Here is an 18,872-nt window from a genome sequence, read left to right on the forward strand (position 1 = left end):
CCTGTTTTTCTTTCACTGACCTGGAATAACTTATCTCATGTCGCTGTGAGCGGGGGGAGGGCCTGCCTGCAGACTTCACTCAATAACCTGGTACTAGTTCATGGAGGAAGGAACCCTCACTGCAAACTTTGACAAGAGTAGGACAAGAGCAGGACAGCTTCAGACAAGTAAAAGAGGGAAAGAGGGGCATGGGGGCAGGGCCAAAGAAGGGGCGGGGCCATTACAATGAGCTTCCCAATTCAGACAGGAAGCAGCACACTGAGTGACGAGGTCAGCACTGACAGCCCTGATCGGTGCGTGTTTCAGGAAAGGTATTCTGCCTTCCTCAGCTGGCTGCGCCTCTCTGCAGGTGGTGGGGTGTGTATTCTGGGAACTGGATGAAAGATACGGGGCTCGTGCCCTGGAAACTTTGACATTGCGATGCCCCTGGCTCTAACACATCATAAATATGGCGCAGCAAGACAGAGAATAAGATCTGCCGAAAAACTGAAGAAAAGCCAATAATAAATTCCCCCGTGTTCCAACTCAGGCAAAACATCAGCTGATCCTTTATCCGAGCTCCTCCCCATTTTTCTCTCTTATTCTGATTGTGTTACATAATTGTACAAGTTCTCTAATTAAATCTGAAGTTTATTGGTTATTGCATCTCATACAACTCAACATCAAACTCAATTACAAATGCAGATGTTCAATAAGAACAAGACTTCTCCCCTTGTGGCTCCTCTAATATGTAAAAAAAGGGAAAATGTTTGACACATTCTTAACAATAAAATGTTTTCTTTTTCCTGTGTGAGAGACGTGTTTAGAGATGGGATTTCATTGCAAAACATTTGTCACAATGCTTACACAAACTGCTTCTCCCCTGTGTGAATTCTCTCGTGTTTAACAAGATCTGATTTCCTATTAAAACATTTTCCACATTCTGAACATGAAAACGGTTTCTCCCCTGTGTGAATTCTCTCATGTACAACAAGATTTGATTTCTTAATAAAACATTTGCCACATTCTGAACATGAAAACGGCTTCTCCCCTGTGTGAATTCTCTCATGTACAACAAGACTTGATTTCTTAATAAAACATTTGCCACATTCTGAACATGAAAACGGTTTCTCCCCTGTGTGAATTCTCTCATGTTTAACAAGATCTGATTTGCTAATAAAACATTTGCCACATTCTGAACATGAAAACGGTTTCTCCCCTGTGTGAATTCTCTCGTGCTGAACAAGATCTGATTTTTGAATAAAACATTTGTCACATTCTGAACATGAAAACGGCTTCTCCCCTGTGTGAATTCTCTCATGTTTAACAAGATCTGGTTTCTGACGAAAACATTTGCCACATTCTGAACAGGAAAACGGTTTTTCCCCTGTGTGAATTCTCTCATGTTTAACAAGATGAGATTTTTGAAAAAAACATTTGTCACATTCTGAACATGAAAACGGTTTCTCCCCTGTGTGAATTCTCTCATGTTTAACAAGATGAGATTTTTGAAAAAAACATTTGTCACATTCTGAACATGAAAACGGCTTCTCCCCTGTATGAATTCTCTCATGTTTAACAAGATCTGATTTCTGACGAAAACATTTGCCACATTCTGAACAGGAAAACGGTTTCTCCCCTGTGTGAATTCTCTCATGCTGAACAAGTTCTGATTTATGACGAAAACATTTCCCACATTCTGAACATGAAAATGGCTTCTCCCCTGTGTGAATTCTCTCATGTGCAAGAAGATTTGATTTTTCAATAAAACATTTGTCACATTCCGAACAAGAGAACGGCTTTTCCCCTGTGTGAATTCTCTCATGTGCAAGAAGATTTGATTTTTCAATAAAACATTTGTCACATTCTGAACAAGAGAACGGCTTCTCCCCTGTGTGAATTTTCTTATGCTTAACAAGATTTGATTTTTGAGAAAAACATTTCCCACATTCTGAACATGAAAACGGCTTCTCCCCTGTGTGAATTTTCTGATGTGTGAGGAGATTCCATTTAAGAGTAAAACATTTGTCACATTTAGAACAAGAAAATGTCTTCCTGGTTGCAGCTCTTAGATGCTCGGCTGCTCTGTGGTGGCTCCTTTTTGGATTTTTAGTCTGTGTTGTATAAGAATAAATGCCCAATGTAATAGAATCAGATGATAGATTGTTGCGGTGAAAGTCTGAGGGTAAATCCTTTCTGCTGTTGTTTTCTATACATGTATCTTGTGTGATCCCACAATCATCAGCTGTAGTATCTGAAGATATCAGATGTTCCTCTGAGCCACAAGTAACATCATCTACAATATAAGGTTGAATAACAGGTTGATCAATAACAAAGTTAATAAATCTGTAATGATTAGAGATGAGCGAACATGCTCGTCCGAGCTTGATGCTCGGTCGAGCATTAGGGTACTCGAAACTGCTCGTTACTCGGACGAATACTTCGCCCGCTCGAGAAAATGGCAGCTCCCGCCGTTTTGCTTTTTGGCGGCCAGAAACAGAGCCAATCACAAGCCAGGAGACTCTGCACTCCACCCAGCATGACGTGGTACCCTTACACGTCGATAGCAGTGGTTGGCTGGCCAGATCAGGTGACCCTGGGATAGACTAGCCACTGGCCGCGCTGCTCGGATCATTCTGTCTCTGGATGCCGCAGGGAGAGAGCTGCTGCTGGTCAGGGAAAGCGTTAGGGTGTTCTATTAGCTTACTGTTAGGCAGGAGTGATTCTCAAAGAACCCAACAGCCCTTCTTAGGGCTACAATAACGTTCTACTTTTTTTATTTTAATTTGCATCTTTTACCATTTTGTGAGGAATTAGCAGGGGGACTTGCTACCGTTGTGTTTAGCTCTTAGTGGCACACATATCCATAGCAAAGACCGAAGTGGGAAAATTCAGTAGGGGTTGGATTTCTATTAGGCAATAACTCAGTGTCATCTCATCTGGCATAGTAGTGTGCTTCCTTTGATACTTGGCTAGAAAATAGCCATAGGAGAATACAAACAGCTTCTTGAAGCCTACAGTAGCGTTCTATATATTTGATTTCTGGTTGATCTGCTGGTGGCTGTAGTTTCTGCAGTGCATGTACTTGCCAATTCTGAGCAATTTGTAGTGAGACTTGCGACCGCTGTGTTCTGCGCTTAGTAGCGCACATATCCATAGCAAAGGCCGAAGTGGCAAAATTCAGTAGGGGTTGGATTTCTATTAGGCACTAACTCAGTGTCATCTCATCTGGCATAGTAGTGTGCTTCCTTTGATACTTGGCTAGAAAATAGCCATAGCAATAGGATAGGATTGTTTGGTTTTAAAAACTCAAAAAAAAACAAAAAACACAAAAAACAAAAAAAAACACAAAAAAACACAAAAAAAAACAAAAAGAAGTAAAAAAAAAAAAAAAGTTATAACTCTCATTTTAAAAATGTTTAACCCGAGGGCTAGGGGTAGAGGACGAGGGCGGGGACGTGGGCGTCCAACTACTGCAGGGGTCAGAGGCCGTGGTCCTGGGCGGGGTGAGACACCACCTGCTGATGAGGGAGCAGGGGAACGCCGCAGAGCTACACTCCCTAGGTTCATGTCTGAAGTTACTGGGACTCGTGGTAGAGCACTGTTGAGGCCAGAACAGTGCGAACAGGTGATGTCGTGGATTGCTGACAATGCTTCGAGCAATTTGTCCACCACCAGTCAGTCTTCCACGCAGTCCACCCATGTCACCGAAATCCCCACTCCTCCAGCTCCTGCACCTCAGCCTCCTCCCCCCCAGTCTGCCCCCTCCCAGGAAAATTTGCCATTTGAACCGGCATACTCTGAGGAACTGTTTTCTGGACCCTTCCCACAGTCACAAACCACTTGTCCGGTTGCTGCTGAGCAATTTTCCGATGCCCAGGTTTTCCACCAGTCACAGTCTGTGGGTGATGATGACCTTCTTGACGTAGTGGAAGTGTGTAAAGAGGTGTCCGACGATGAGGAGACACGGTTGTCAGACAGTGGGGAAGTTGTTGTCAGGGCAGGAAGTCCGAGGGGGGAGCAGACTGAGGGATCGGAGGATGATGAGGTGACAGACCCAAGCTGGGTTGAGAGGCCGGGTGAACACAGTGCTTCTGAGACGGAGGAGAGTCCTCGACCTGAACAGGTTGGAAGAGGCAGTGGTGGGGCCAGACGGAGAGGCAGGGCCAGAGCTGGTGCATCAGCGCCACTGTCAACTAGTGAAGCTCCCGTGGTGAGGGCTCTTGCGGCGAGGGCTAGATCTTCAGAAGTGTGGAGGTTCTTTAAGGAAACACCGGATGACCGACGGACTGTGGTGTGCAACATTTGCCAAACCAGGCTCAGCAGGGGTTCCACCACTACTAGCTTAACTACCACCAGTATGCGCAGGCATATGAATGCTAAGCACCCCACTCAGTGGCAACAAGCCCGTTCACCTCCGGCCGTGCACACCACTGCTCCTTCCCCTGTGTCAGCTGCTAGTCAGCCCCCTGCCCAGGACCCTGGCACAAAAACCCCATCGTCGCCTCCACGATCCTCCACAGCATCCACCAGCGTTCAGCTCTCCATACCCCAGACGCTGGAGCGGAAACGCAAATATAGTGCAACCCACCCGCACGCCCAAGCCCTTAATGTGCACATCTCCAGATTGCTTAGCCTGGAGATGCTGCCCTATAGGCTAGTAGAGACCGAGGCCTTTCGCAACCTCATGGCGGCGGCCGCCCCTCGGTATTCGGTCCCCAGCCGCCACTACTTTTCCCGATGTGCCGTCCCAGCCCTGCACCAGCACGTGTCAGACAACATCATCCGTGCCCTGACCAACGCCGTTTCTGACAAGGTCCACCTGACCACGGACACGTGGACGAGTGCTGCCGGGCAGGGCCACTATATATCGCTGACGGCACATTGGGTTAACTTGGTGGAGGCTGGGACCGAGTCTGACCCTGGGGCTGCTCATATACTGCCGACGCCGAGGATTGCGGGGCCTACCTCGGTCCAGGTGTTTCAGGCCTACTATGCCTCCTCCTCCTCCCACCCCTCCTCCACCTCCTCCTCCGAACTACCATCCGTGGGCACGGCGCCATCAGTCGGTAGCTCTAGGCACAGCAGCAGTGCCGTCGCTAAGCGACAGCAGGCGGTGCTCAAACTGCTGAGCCTAGGCGACAAAAGGCACACCGCCCAAGAGCTATTACAGGGCATCACGGCGCAGACTGATCTGTGGCTGGCACCGCTGAACCTCAAGCCGGGAATGGTTGTGTGTGACAACGGCCGTAACCTGGTGGCGGCTCTGCAACTCGGCAGACTGACACATGTGCCATGCCTGGCCCATGTGTTAAATCTGATAGTGCAGCGTTTCCTCAAGACATACCCCAATCTGTCTGATTTGCTCACGAAGGTGCGCCGCATCTGTGCGCATTTCAGGAAGTCCAGCCCAGATGCTGCCACTCTCAGGGCAGCGCAGCGCCGCCTCCAACTGCCCGCTCACCGACTGTTGTGCGACGTGCCCACGAGGTGGAATTCAACACTGACCATGTTATCCAGAGTTTACCAGCAGCGCAGAGCGATTGTAGACTGCCAGATGTCAACTTCCACCAGAACTGGTAGTCAGGTCAGTCAGCTTCCTCAAGTCTACAATGAGGAGTGGACGTGGATGTCTGATATCTGTCAGGTGCTGAGTAACTTTGAGGAGTCAACACAGATGGTCAGTGGCGATGCCGCCATCATCAGCCTCACCATCCCGCTGCTTGGCCTGTTGAAAAACTCTCTGGTCAGCATGAAGTCGGAAGCTTTGCGCTCGTCACAAGAGACGGGGGAAGAATATTCCCTTGTTGATAGCCAAAGCACCCTGAGGTCTGTTTCTCAGCGCATATCGGAGGAGGTGGAGGTGGAGGAGGATGAGGAGGAAGAGGAGGAGAATGTTGGCGAGACACAAGAGGGGACCATTGTTGAGTCCTTCACTGTTCAGCGTGTATGGGCAGAAGAAGAGGAGTTGGAGGAGTTGGAGGAGGAGGAAATGGACAGTCAGGCCAGTGAGGGGAGTGAATTCTTACACGTTGGTACTCTGGCGCATATGGCAGATTTCATGCTAGGCTGCCTATCCCGTGACCCTCGCGTTCAAAGAATTTATTCCAGCACCGATTACTGGGTGTTCACTCTCCTGGACCCACGGTACAAGCAAAATCTTTCCACTCTCATCCCTGCAGAGGAAAGGAGTGTGAGAATGCATGAATACCAGCAGGCCCTGGTGCACAAGCTGAAACAGTATTTCCCTTCTGACAGCGCTAGCGGCAGAGTGCGTAGTTCTGCGGGACAAGTAGCGAGGGAGAGTAGGCGAGCAGGCAGCTTGTCCAGCACTGGCAAGGGTACGCTTTACAAGGCTTTTGCCAGCTTTATGTCACCCCAGCAAGACACTGTCACCTGTCCCCAGTCTCGGCAGAGTAGGGCTGATCTTTACAGAAAGATGGTGAGGGAGTACGTAGCTGACCATACCATCGTCCTAAATGATCACACAGCTCCCTACAACTACTGGGTTTCAAAGCTGGACATGTGGCACGAACTGGCGCTGTACGCCTTGGAGGTTCTTGCCTGCCCTGCCGCTAGCGTCTTGTCCGAGCGGGTTTTCAGTGCAGCTGGTGGCATCATCACCGATAAGCGTACACGCCTGTCGACTGACAGCGCTGACAGGCTGACGCTTATTAAAATGAATAAAGGCTGGATTTCTCAGAATTTCCAATCTCCACCAGGTGAAGGAAGCTCAACCTGAATAATTGATCCACTCCTCCTCCTCCTCCTCATTTTCCTCCTTCTCCTCCTCTTTGTACAGTAAAGCAGAGGAAAATGGCTATTTTTTGACAGGGCCCACTGGCTCTTGCTATAGTACTTCATGCATTTAATTTTTCTGGAGGGCCACCTACCCGGTCCTCTGTTTGAAACAATTTTTGTGAGTGCCACATACAGGCACTCAATCTATTCCATTTTTCTGGAGGGCCACCTACCCGGTCCTCTGTTTTAAAAAATTTTTGGGACTGCCACATACAGGCACTCAATCTATTCCATTTTACTGGAGGGCCACCTACCTGCTCCTCTGGTTTGAAACATTTTTGGGACTGCCACATACAGGCACTCAATCTATTCCATTTTACTGCAGGGCCACCTACCTGCTCCTCTGGTTTGAAAACTTTTTTGGACTGCCACATACAGGCACTCAATCTATTTCATTTTTCTGGAGGGCCACCTACCTGCTCCTCTGGTTTGAAACATTTTTGGGACTGCCACATACAGGCACTCAATCTATTCCATTTTACTGCAGGGCCGCCTACCTGCTCCTCTGGTTTGAACAATTTTTGGGACTGCCACATACAGGCACTCAATCTATTCCATTTTACTGGAGGGCCACCTACCTGCTCCTCTGGTTTGAAACATTTTTGGGACTGCCACATACAGGCACTCAATCTATTCCATTTTACTGCAGGGCCACCTACCTGCTCCTCTGGTTTGAACAATTTTTGGGACTGCCACATACAGGCACTCAATCTATTCCATTTTACTGGAGGGCCACCTACCTGCTCCTCTGGTTTGAAACATTTTTGGGACTGCCACATACAGGCACTCAATCTATTCCATTTTACTGGAGGGCCACCTACCTGCTCCTCTGGTTTGAAGAATTTTTGGGACTGCCACATACAGGCACTCAATCTATCCCATTTTACTGGAGGGCCACCTACCTGCTCCTCTGGTTTGAAAAATGTTTGGGACTGCCACATACAGGCACTATCCAAATTAAATTGTCTCCATAGCAGCCTCCACACGTTGTCTCCATTGCTACCTCCAAAAGTCGTCCATATAGCTGCCTCCATACATCGTCCCTTTATCAAACGAGGTGTGTCAGGCAGAAATTTGGGTTGTTTTCATGGATTCCACATCAAACTTGTTAACTTTGTCGCCACCCTGCTGTGTTATCCACAAAATATACTGGCAAACTTTTACCATTTAGGGATATTATTTCAGCGCTTCTTGCGCATCTGTTTACATTCCCCTCACCCGGCATATCCTAAACTTATAAGAACGCTACTACACTTGATCTTATACAAAAGGTTCTTAGAAGTGCTGTTTGGGGAGTAGCCTAGAGACAGGGGCTTGGATTGGCGAAAGCTCGCCTGGCAGCGGAACGCCAGCTCCATGCGCATCATGCGCTTCTTGCGCATCTGTTTACATTCCCCTCACCCGCCATATCCCAAACTTATAAGAACGCTACTACACTTAACTTGGTGCAGGCTGGGACCGAGTCTGACCCTGGGGCTGGTCATATACTGCCGACGCAGAGAATTGCGGGGCCTACCTCGGTCCAGGTCTCAAAGGCCTACTATACCTCCTCCCACCCCTCCTCCACCTCCTCCTCCTCCGAATTACCATCCGTGGGCATGGCGCCATCAGTCGGTAGCTCTAGGCACAGCAGCAGTGCCGTCGCTAAGCGACAGCAGGCGGTGCTGAAACTGCTGAGCCTAGGCGATAAAAGGCACACCGCCCAAGAGCTATTACAGGGCATTCCACATCAAAGTTGTTAACTTTGTCGCCACCCTGCTGTGTAATCCACAAAATATACTTGCAAACTTTTACCATTTAGGGATATTATTTCAGCGCTTCTTGCGCATCTGTTTACATTCCCCTCACCCGCCATATCCTAAACTTATAAGAACGCTACTACACTTGATCTTATACAAAAGGTTCTTAGAAGTGCTGTTTGGGGAGTAGCCTATAGACAGGGGCTTGGATTGGCGAAAGCTCGCCTGGCAGCGGAGCGCCAGCTCCATGCCAAGATCCAACTAACATAGTTTTAACTGCAGCACCTTTAATCTACTACTAGTTCACTGCCTCCATACATGGTCCCCTTATCAAACGAGCTGTGTCAGGCAGAATTTTGGGTTGTTTTCATGGCTTCCATGTTAACTTTGTCGCCACCCTGCTGTGTAATCCACAAAATATACTGGCAAACTTTTATCATGTACCGATATTATTTGAGCGCTTCTTGCTCACCTCCTTTGGTTCCTCTCTGCCACCCATTGGTTTGAAGCCTGAGTCCATTTAGGGTATGTCGCCATGACACTCTCTAGCCTGCTGCCGCTGCCTCTGCATGCCGTCCCCTATAGTGTCAGGGTCAATTATTGGATGTTTTAGATGCTATCTAGCTTCATTCTGTCACTCTGTCATGGCCATGCTGTTGCCCATAATTTTGGCATAATGGTGCGATTAGGCAGCCTCAGAGGCATCCATGCATGCTGCCCCTGCTGTTTCCTGTCCATTTCCGTGGTGTTTCCATCCTTTTCTGAGGTTCCCAGGTGTTTGGCCAAGCTTCCCTGTGCAGAGCCTTGGTCCCCTTGAAAAATGCTCGAGTCTCCCATTGACTTCAATGGGGTTCGTTATTCGAGACGAGCACTCGAGCATCGGGAAAAGTTCGTCTCGAATAACGAGTACCCGAGCATTTTAGTGTTCGCTCATCTCTAGTAATGATATAAATATTTATAAAATTTTATATATCATATCTCACCCTCTAAGATAAATCAAACAAGTCCAAAACCAGGGGAAAAAAAGACAGACAAATGTCCAGACTAAAGATGAATGATCCCTATTTTGTACATATGTGAAGCTTTATATTTCAATATATGTACATCTTTGCACCCCCACACTTGTACATGACTGTACCCCTACTCCTGTACTTAATAATAATAATAATAATTCTTTATTTATATAGCGCACACAGATTACGCAGCGCTGCACAAGCATGTCAAATTGGTCCCCCCCTGTACATGACTGCACCCCCACACCTGTACATGACTGTACCCCTACACCTGTACATGATTACACCTCTACACCTGTACATGACTGCACCTCTACACCTGTACATGACTGCACCCCTACACCTGTACCTGACTACACCCCTACACCTGTTCCTGACTACACCCCTACACCTGTACATGAGTGCAGCCCTACACCTGTACTTGACTGTACCCCTACACCTGTACATGATTACACCCCTACACCTGTACATGATTACACCCCTACACCTGTACATGACTGCACCCCTACACCTGTACATGACTGTACCCCCACACCTGTACATGACTGCACCTCTACACCTGTACATGACTGCACCCCTACACCTGTACATGACTGCACCCCTACACCTGTACATGACTGTACCCCCACACCTGTACATGACTGCACCCCTACATTTGTATATGACTGCACCCCTACATCTGTACATGACTGCCCCCCTACACCTGTACATGACTGCACCCCTACATCTGTACAATATAAAATAATTTAATACATAAAAATGTAGTAAATTATGTATTAAATTATTTTATATTGTTCCCTTATAAAGAATGGCTGGACCATTTTACAACCTCTTGTGTCACCCCCTCATCCTCATAGTCTGTAAGCTCTTGTGAGCAGGGCCCTCACTCCTATTGTTCCATATGACTGTTTGTTCTTTGTAATGTAATATAGTTGTATATGTCCCCTATGATTTGTAAAGCGCTACGGAATTTGATGGCGCTATATAAATAAAGATTATTATTATTATTATTATGATTACACCCCTACACCTGTACATGACTGCACCCCTACATTTGTATATGACTGCACCCCTACATCTGTACATGACTGCCCCCCTATACCTGTACATGACTGCACCCCTACATCTGTACATGACTGCACCCCTACACCTGTACATGACTGCACTCCTACATCTGTACATGACTGCACCCCTACATTTCTGCACCTCTTTACTCCTATTGCTGCATTTTTAATTTTATGCAGTTGAGATGCATTTTTTACTGCAAACTGTGAATGTACAATGAAAATCATACTTCCGATGAAAAGCACAATGTGGGTCTTCATTGTCGACTTTTTAGAAGGGCCCACAATTTGGGCGCCGTTAGGGAATCCACTTCTTTTCCAAAATGTTTTGGCGCACAATTAGAGCTGCAGAAAAATTCTAAGGAGTCCTATTGGCTCCAGATTTATGAAGCCAGGAGCACAGTCTTCACAAATCTGCCACACCCTGCGGGCGCTCACTTTTCTTACACTGAGTGCACCAGTTTTTTCTGGTGAACTCAGTTTTACAGGTGAGCAACAGATTCATGTTAGACTTCTGTGTCACAATCCTTTTACAAACACATCATAAATACAAGTGCAATCGCTATGAACTCCCGAGACCAGCTTTTAGCAGCAATAATTTTGCCCCAAAAATTGTACCCAATAGAGACGGAAATATCTCAGATTCACAAGCAGTGCCACAATTTTGCGCCCAAAAATGGAACAAGTCATGAGAGTCAGATAAACACCAATATTGTGGAGGCACTACCGCTATTTTTCCGTTTCAAAGGCTATATAAATGTCCCCTATTTTGTGGTAGTGGATATAGGCAGAAATAATGTGGTAGAGTACTCACCATCCTGGGGGTCCCTGGCACCAGCGTCATGTCCTCCTTCCCAGGCTCCCTCCTCCACACATATCTGGACCTGCTCTCTCTCCATTCTGTGTCTCAGTCCCTCAGTCCAAGCTCCTCCAGTAAGATCTTCCACCAAGAAGTTCTCCTCATGTGAGTTGTGCTTGGGTTTCTTATACTGCTTGGTCTGCCCCCTTTTGTCCCAACAACCTCCCCCATGTAAATGAAGGGTGTTGGTCCCACTTCCTTATCAGCCAGGCTGATTGTTTAAGAGTGTTTTGTTTTAAGTGTTCTCCTTTGTTATGGGTTTATTATCCCTTCCCACCAAAGAAAGGCCAGGATGTGTCTTTCTGATGAAACTAGATAACTTCATTTGCAAATCTTTACTAGGTGAAATGTTGCCCTGTGATTCCCTACTGATTCCACATCCTGAACAATAGGGAATGCAAATCCATGCAGACAAGGCGTCTCCAATGACCATGGGACTGCCATGTCCTGGAAATGGCTTCATGGAGCAGAAGCATATTATACAATCAAGTGCTTTTTATGTCCAATCAAATATTGAGATATGTTTTTATTTTTTAAATAATTTTAGTAAACATTTTTAGAATTTCTTTCCAGTCACAAAATCAGTATTGGTGCTGAATAGTAAACTTTTGTTAGTAACATTTGTATTTCAAACTGCTGCTTTTTTATAACTGTATTATACAGTCAAGTACATACTATGATTGGCATTGCCAATATTTTTACTACAAAATATTGTAAAACTTTAAATTTCTTATATGACTTTTTAATTCTTCAATATATTTGTCATATCTTAACTCTTAAACATTGGCAAAGTGCCAAAGCCATGGACTCTTTTTCCGAGTTTACATTATCTAAAATAAAACATTATCACCTTTTAAAGTAAAAAGTAAAACAAAAAATGCAATGAAAAATAAATTTGTTAAATTTAAAACATAAATCCGGTGTCTGATCACATTAATTAGCATCAATTATCTAAATTCTGTGACGTCTTAAAATTTAAAGATTGTATCTGATGCCCTAAAATAAAAGGAACATTTTTATTTCTTAACTTTTTAAACAAATTCCTTCAAAGAAGGGCAACAAAAATAGAGACAGAAAGAAAGCAAAAACAAGCCCAAAATTATTTCCTAATTATGTAAGCGACAGGAAACTAGAAACTGAAAGTGCCAACCTCTGAGAAACAACATGGGGTCATGGTGGAGGGAGATGAGGAATATTCTGGGGTCATGGTGGAGGGAGATAGAAATATTCGGGGGTTATGTTTTCATACAATTAAAACCTGTACAAAAAAAAAATTCATTTTGCCGTCTTCTGGCGCCAATAACTTTTTCATACTTTGGTGTACAAAGCTGTGGGTGGTGTTATTTTTTGTGACTTTTGATTATCTTTTCAATGCTTCTATTACTAGGATGGTGAGACCTTTTGATCAGTTGTTATTGAATTTTCAAAATGGTAAAAAAGTGCCATTTGCGACTTTGGGCACTATTTTGCCTTACGTGGTTAAACGTAGTGACAAAACTGTTATTATATTTTGATTGAGTATTTTTGGACGCGGCGATATCTAATGTGTTTATGATCTTTACTGTTTATTTATATTATTATAACTTCTAGCGAAAGGGGGGTGATTTGAATTTTAAGCTTTTTTTTAACTTTTATTTTTTACTATTTTTAAGACCCCCTAGGTTACTTTAACCCTGGGTTGTCTGATTGATCCTACCATTTACTGCCATACTGCAGTATGGCAATATATGGGGATTTTGTACATTATTTATTGCATTGTGTAGTTTAAACGGGATGCAAAACGAGACAGCCTCGGATCTTTGTATGACCCAAGGCTGTCCTGCCAACTGATTTCTGCCTCTGATGACTTCACAGGGGGGCAGTAATCAAATCTAATTAGGCTGGAAGCCTTACTAGAGGCATTTACAGGTCAGTACTGCCACCGATCGCTGGTGTTACCGATGGGTGTTTGCTGCAATATGCAGCAAAGGCCCACCTTGCATGGAGAGGGCTCAGCCTATCTCGGGATAAAGTGCAATGTCACATCAATAAGACTAAAATAGACCAATTACTGGGCCCAGGTGGGACATACCCTGTATACTACATAACTTGATAGATCTTTTTTTTATATATATAATTGAAGATTCCTTAGCTTCTTGTGGATTCATCCCCCCCCCCCACATTTAAAAATCCGTAACTTTTTACATATCTTTTACATTTCTTTGTGTACAGAGCTGTGTGAGGGCTTATTTTCTGCATAACAAATTTTACTAATCCATGACATTATTTATAATATCATGGCTTGTACTGGGAAGCTGGAAAAACAATCTAAATGTGATTAAAATTGGCAAAAAAACTCACATTTGTGGCACTTTCTTGTGGGATCAGTTTTTACGACTTTCACTCTGGACTCCAAATGATACATCTAATTTATTCTTTGGTTCGATACGATCACGGTGATCCCAATATATACAGGTTTTATTGTGTTTTAATACATTTTCAAAAATTAAACTTATGTGTAATAACGCTAATAACTTTTTCATACTTACGGAGCTGTGTGAGGTGTAATTTTATGAAAAATTAGCTGATGTTTTCATTGCTACCATTTTGATGCCTGTGCAACCTTTTGATTACTTTTGAATTCATTTTTTATGTGATGTAAATTGGTGTAAAAGTAGCGTTTCAGACATTTGGGTTCCATAGGGGTTCCACCATCTGTAATAACTGTTTTCATATTTTCTTTGAGACGCAGTGATATCTAAACTCATACCTGTTTATGATTTTTACTGTATATTATGTTTTATATCAGTTCTAGCTAAATTGGGGTGATTTGATTTTTTTTTTTTTAATTTTCATTATTTTTGCATTCCAGCATTGTAATCTCTACAGCCATTCCCTATTGTGTGCACATTTATACAGAATGCTGTGGATTTTTACTGCAATTTTAACCCTTATCAATGCCAGGGTCAGACTCCAATGGAAAATCGATTTATACCCTTGTAAACCTGTTATTAGCCCTTTAGCTGCACCCGCTAAGGCACTGCAGTCCAGGTTTGACTACGGTTTCAAAGGGGTTAAATACCCAGGATTGAAGCTTTTCCATTCCTGGGTGTTGGTGCAGGGACTGGGCTGTGATAACATAACCAGCAGGCACCAACAGGACCTGATATCCTGCAAACTGTAAAAACCTGATACAGTGGTCATTGAAGGGTTAATAGTAAGGATGAAAACTAAATTGTGTCTTTAAAACAAAAAATAAAAAGATGCATGGCCTGAAATAGTAATTCCTGCTTCTGACAGATGAGGGTATCATTTTTTATGTTAACGTATGTGCAGCATAGCATGGGCAAACATTCGGTCGCCTGCTGGAGAGAAGATGGATGAGCAGACCCCTCTCAATAGAGAAGAGCAGGACTGGCACCGGAATACAGCAGAATATAGGACATTTCTTTGCCCGGTCACGTGCGGTGATTCAACGTATGCTGACCCCACCGTGACTTTTTCAATAGACATCTACGGGGACTGATAACATTTTTGGCTGGATATCGGTCCCCATTATGTTTTGTGTGCATTGGTTCCATAGGCCTTATGCACTTGTATCAATGCAGGAGGGGTGTGCGCTCCATGGCAAGCAGCCATTATATGGGACATATCTTATATCGGTGATGGGGAACCTTTTAGACATCGAGTGCCAAAACTACAACCAAAACCCACGTATTTTTCGCAAAGTGCCAATGCAACAATTTAGGCAGTTTCTTATTACTCCCTGCTCTGTCACAGGTTTAACCTGCAAAGGCACCTGAGGACACCAATACAGTAGAAAGAAGGAGTAGAAGTTTTGGATCATTGTAGTTTCCTTCCAGGGTCCTGGGACTGCAAGAGGCCTCGAGTCATGACTGGCAAACTCTGTGCTTGGGTGATTGTGCGGGTGCCCATAGTGAAGGCTCTAAGTGCCACCTCTGGCACCAGTGCCATAGGTTCGACACCACTGTCCTATATCATGTGGAGCAGCCGCCCAGTTCATGGTTTATGTCCATGGTGTGGTGAGACAGCGTATGCAGGTGCTATAGACCTCTATGGGGCTGAGATCCGATCAGGGGCTCCCATATATTTAGTCACCATAGGCTTTAGTTATACAGGGGGAAATTTATCAAACACCTGTATATGATAAAACATCAGCTGATCCTTTATCCGAGCTCCTCCACATTTTTCTCTCTTATTCTGATTGTGTTATATAATTGTACAAGTTCTTTAATTCAATCTGAAGTTTATTGGTTAATGCATCTCATACAACACAACATCAAACTCAATTACAAATGCAGATGTTCAATAAGACTAAGACTTGTGGCTCCTCTCGTATGTACAAAGTTTTTCATCAAAGTAAAATGTTTGTCACATTTTTATCAATTATTAGCAAAAAAGGAAATGGAGGGTACGGAGTATAGGAAAGGGAAAGGGTGTGAGTGTATTTAAAAATTAACTTTTATTTATTGCTTAAAAATCTTAAACGAGTATTCTTGCTCATATGAAACAGATTTTCATGGCAGTATAATGAACTGCTTAAATATTATCCAGGTCACTGGGGTGGTGTATATACACCCCGGGAAAACACTCGGGTAGGGGTGCCCTTATATTTTATTGTCCCCTCCTAAGTTAAATATTTCTCCCACTTATTTCTGTTGTGAGTATCAAGGAAAAAGGGGACAGAGATTAAGAATTCGTATAGTTCCAGTGCTATCTTGCAGCCTGACGCGCTGCTATGATAGTAATATATATATCACGAGAGCGATCACGATGTATAATGACATTTTTGTCGCTCCCTGATTAGTTGCACTGTGTCGCGCCAGCAGTAGATTGTATTACTGGGATCGCGGCTATATGGAGCATGTGTCGCATCTCCCTTACTGCTTTGGCGCAGACACGATCGTCTCGGCTTGCGTGCGTCCACGCCGCCGGGACTGGCAGATATTTGGTGCACTGGTAACTGATTTCTATCACTATATTTCTTGGTTGCTACCGTCCCTGATAGATTCTGTCCCTGAGATGTGACTCTGGATAAGCTAATAGTGTCCCAACACGTGTTTCGCCGGGTCTCCCCGGCTTCTTCTAAGGGCGAGGACGCCCGGTTCCGGGCGCTTTTTATTGAGTCATTCGTGATTGACGGCTTGATGAGCCAGTCCCAAACAACTAGTACTTTTAGTGTGTTTGGCTTTTTTTAATATAATGACGAGAGTGTATCATTATCCTTTCTTCCACTGATGTCATTATGTTATATTGTATATAAACAATATTATTAGTCTCTTCTGTCCGAATCGTGATTATTCGGAAGAGACATGATATTGACAGTAAAGAAGGAAGGGCCAGCATAAATATACAGCAACATTGGTCCGAATAGATGTAAGTCTTTTAGGTAATTCTTCTGCCTTGAAGTGATTTCTTATCACTAAATATTAAGAATAAATGATAATGAGCAGTGCAGTAAGATGTTATTGATATGAACTGACTATTTAGTTATAGTCAAAATAAGAGGGGGGAGAAAGAGAGAAAATTGCCCCTGTGAAATGCAGGGGTCTCTGTGTCATTATACAGTTGTGTTGTCTAAGGTCCGAAAAAAGAGTAATGCTGATTTATGAAATCAGTTAGAAATAGGACAAGGAGACATAAATTATTTATTAACATTTTATCGTGGATATGCGCATAGATGCTAAACATGATGAGAATCATAAAAAGCATCCAAAGCCAAAATTGTCGTTCAGGCCTCTGGGTTTTAGGCTGCCCATCCTATAGATCCAATAACTCTCTTTTTGCAGAAGCAGAGTATCCAAATCCCCACCTCTAATGCCTAATGTAACTTGGGTGATTGCCCACCCTTTAAGGCCCTTGTAGTTACAGTTATGGAATTTTCGAAAGTGTTCTGCGATGGGTGTGGGCTGGAAGATTTTTTTCCGTTTCTCGGCTTCCTTCTGCATTTTATCATAGTTTTTTATGGAGTATATATGCTCTCTAATCCTTGTTCTCATCTCTCGGATGGTTTTCCCCACGTAAATCAACTTACAAGGACATTGGAGAGCGTAGATTACTCCCAGTGAAGAGCATTTAATATGTTCCTTGATGTTATAGTTATGTCCATCCTTGTCCTCAAATTTTGTTGTTCGTACCAGAATCTGCCACGCCATGCAGAGTCCACAAGGATAAAATCCTGCATATTTGTGGTGTATATCCTTCTTGGTCTTACAGAAGTGACTCTGAACCAACATATTGCCTATAGAGGAACCCTTTCGATATCCGCATGAGACCCATTCACATTCTTATCATTAAGCTGCCTTTTTCCTGTATGAGAGACGTGTTTAGAGACGGGATTTCATTGTAAAACATTTGTCACATTTTTAACACAAACCGCTCCTCCCCTGTTTGAGTTCTCTCATGTTTAACAAGATCTGATTTCTGACTAAAACCTTTGCCACATTCTGAACATGAAAACGGCTTCTCCCCTGTGTCCACCAAGATTTGATTTACGAGCAAAACACTTGTCACATTCTGAACATGAAAACAGCTTTTATCTGATGGAGCTTAATAACTTCATTTGCAAATATTTACTAGGAAAAATGCCCCAGTGTGATTCCCTACTGATTCCACATCCTGAACCATAAAAAATGCAAATCCATGCAGACAAGGCGTCTCCAATGACCATGTGACTGCCCTGTCCTGGAAATGACTTCATGGAGCAGAAAAATATCATACAATAAAGTGTTATTCATGTCCTTTCAAATATAAAGAATTTTTTAAAATTTTCATTCCGCTCAAAATCAGTTTTGGTGATAAAAAATAAACTTTTATTGGTAAAATTTGTATTTCTTAGTTCTTATAGCTATGTTATACAGGCAGTCCGCGGGTTGCATACTAGATAGGGTGTGAAAGTTTGTTCTTAAGTTGAATTTGTATGTAAGTCGGAACTGTATACTTTAGAGATGGAATTTCATTGCAAAACATTTGTCACATTGTTTACACAAACCGCTTCTCCCCTGGGTGAATTCTCTCGTGTTTAACAAGATCTGATTTCCTAATAAAACATTTTCCACATTCTGAACATGAAAATGGTTTCTCCCCTGTGTGAATTCTTTTGTGCTGAACTAGATCTGATTTTTGAATAAAAGATTTCCCACATTCTGAACATGAAAACGGTTTCTCCCCTGTGTGAATTCTCTCATGTTTAACAAGATGAGATTTTTGAAAAAAACATTTGCCACATTCTAAACATGAAAACGGCTTCTCCCCTGTGTGAATTCTCTCATGTTTAACAAGATCTGATTTCTGACGAAAACATTTGCCACATTCTGAACATGAAAATGGCTTCTCCCCTGTGTGAATTCTCTCATGTACAAGAAGATTTGATTTTGAAAAAAAACATTTGTCACATTCCGAACGAGAGAACGTCTTC

The 18,872-nt window shown here is 43.7% G+C and overlaps 1 protein-coding gene across 1 annotated transcript; it reads right to left on the minus strand.

Annotated features, from left to right (window-relative positions):
* Positions 1–842: 842 nt before the first annotated feature.
* On the minus strand, positions 843–17,691 carry LOC140076174 (uncharacterized). Its single transcript, XM_072122685.1, has 2 exons — positions 17,490–17,691; positions 843–2,275 (listed from the first exon to the last, which is right to left on the minus strand). Exons 1-2 carry the CDS (start codon positions 17,689–17,691, stop codon positions 843–845), a joined length of 1,635 nt encoding a protein of 544 aa, XP_071978786.1.
* Between the last annotated feature and the right edge of the window lie 1,181 nt (positions 17,692–18,872).

The sequence above is a fragment of the Engystomops pustulosus genome, chromosome 8 (genome assembly GCF_040894005.1).
Source record: "Engystomops pustulosus chromosome 8, aEngPut4.maternal, whole genome shotgun sequence".
NCBI classification, from domain to species: domain Eukaryota; kingdom Metazoa; phylum Chordata; class Amphibia; order Anura; family Leptodactylidae; genus Engystomops; species Engystomops pustulosus.

Coding starts and splice junctions, on each gene's coding strand:
- LOC140076174 (XM_072122685.1), bottom strand. CDS start 17,691: ATGTTGGTTCAGAGTCACTTCTGTAAGACCAAGAAGGATATACACCAC. Junction 2,276..17,489: donor CTACGCTCTCCAATGTCCTT/GTAAGTTGATTT, acceptor CTTATATTGTAG/ATGATGTTACTTGTGGCTCA.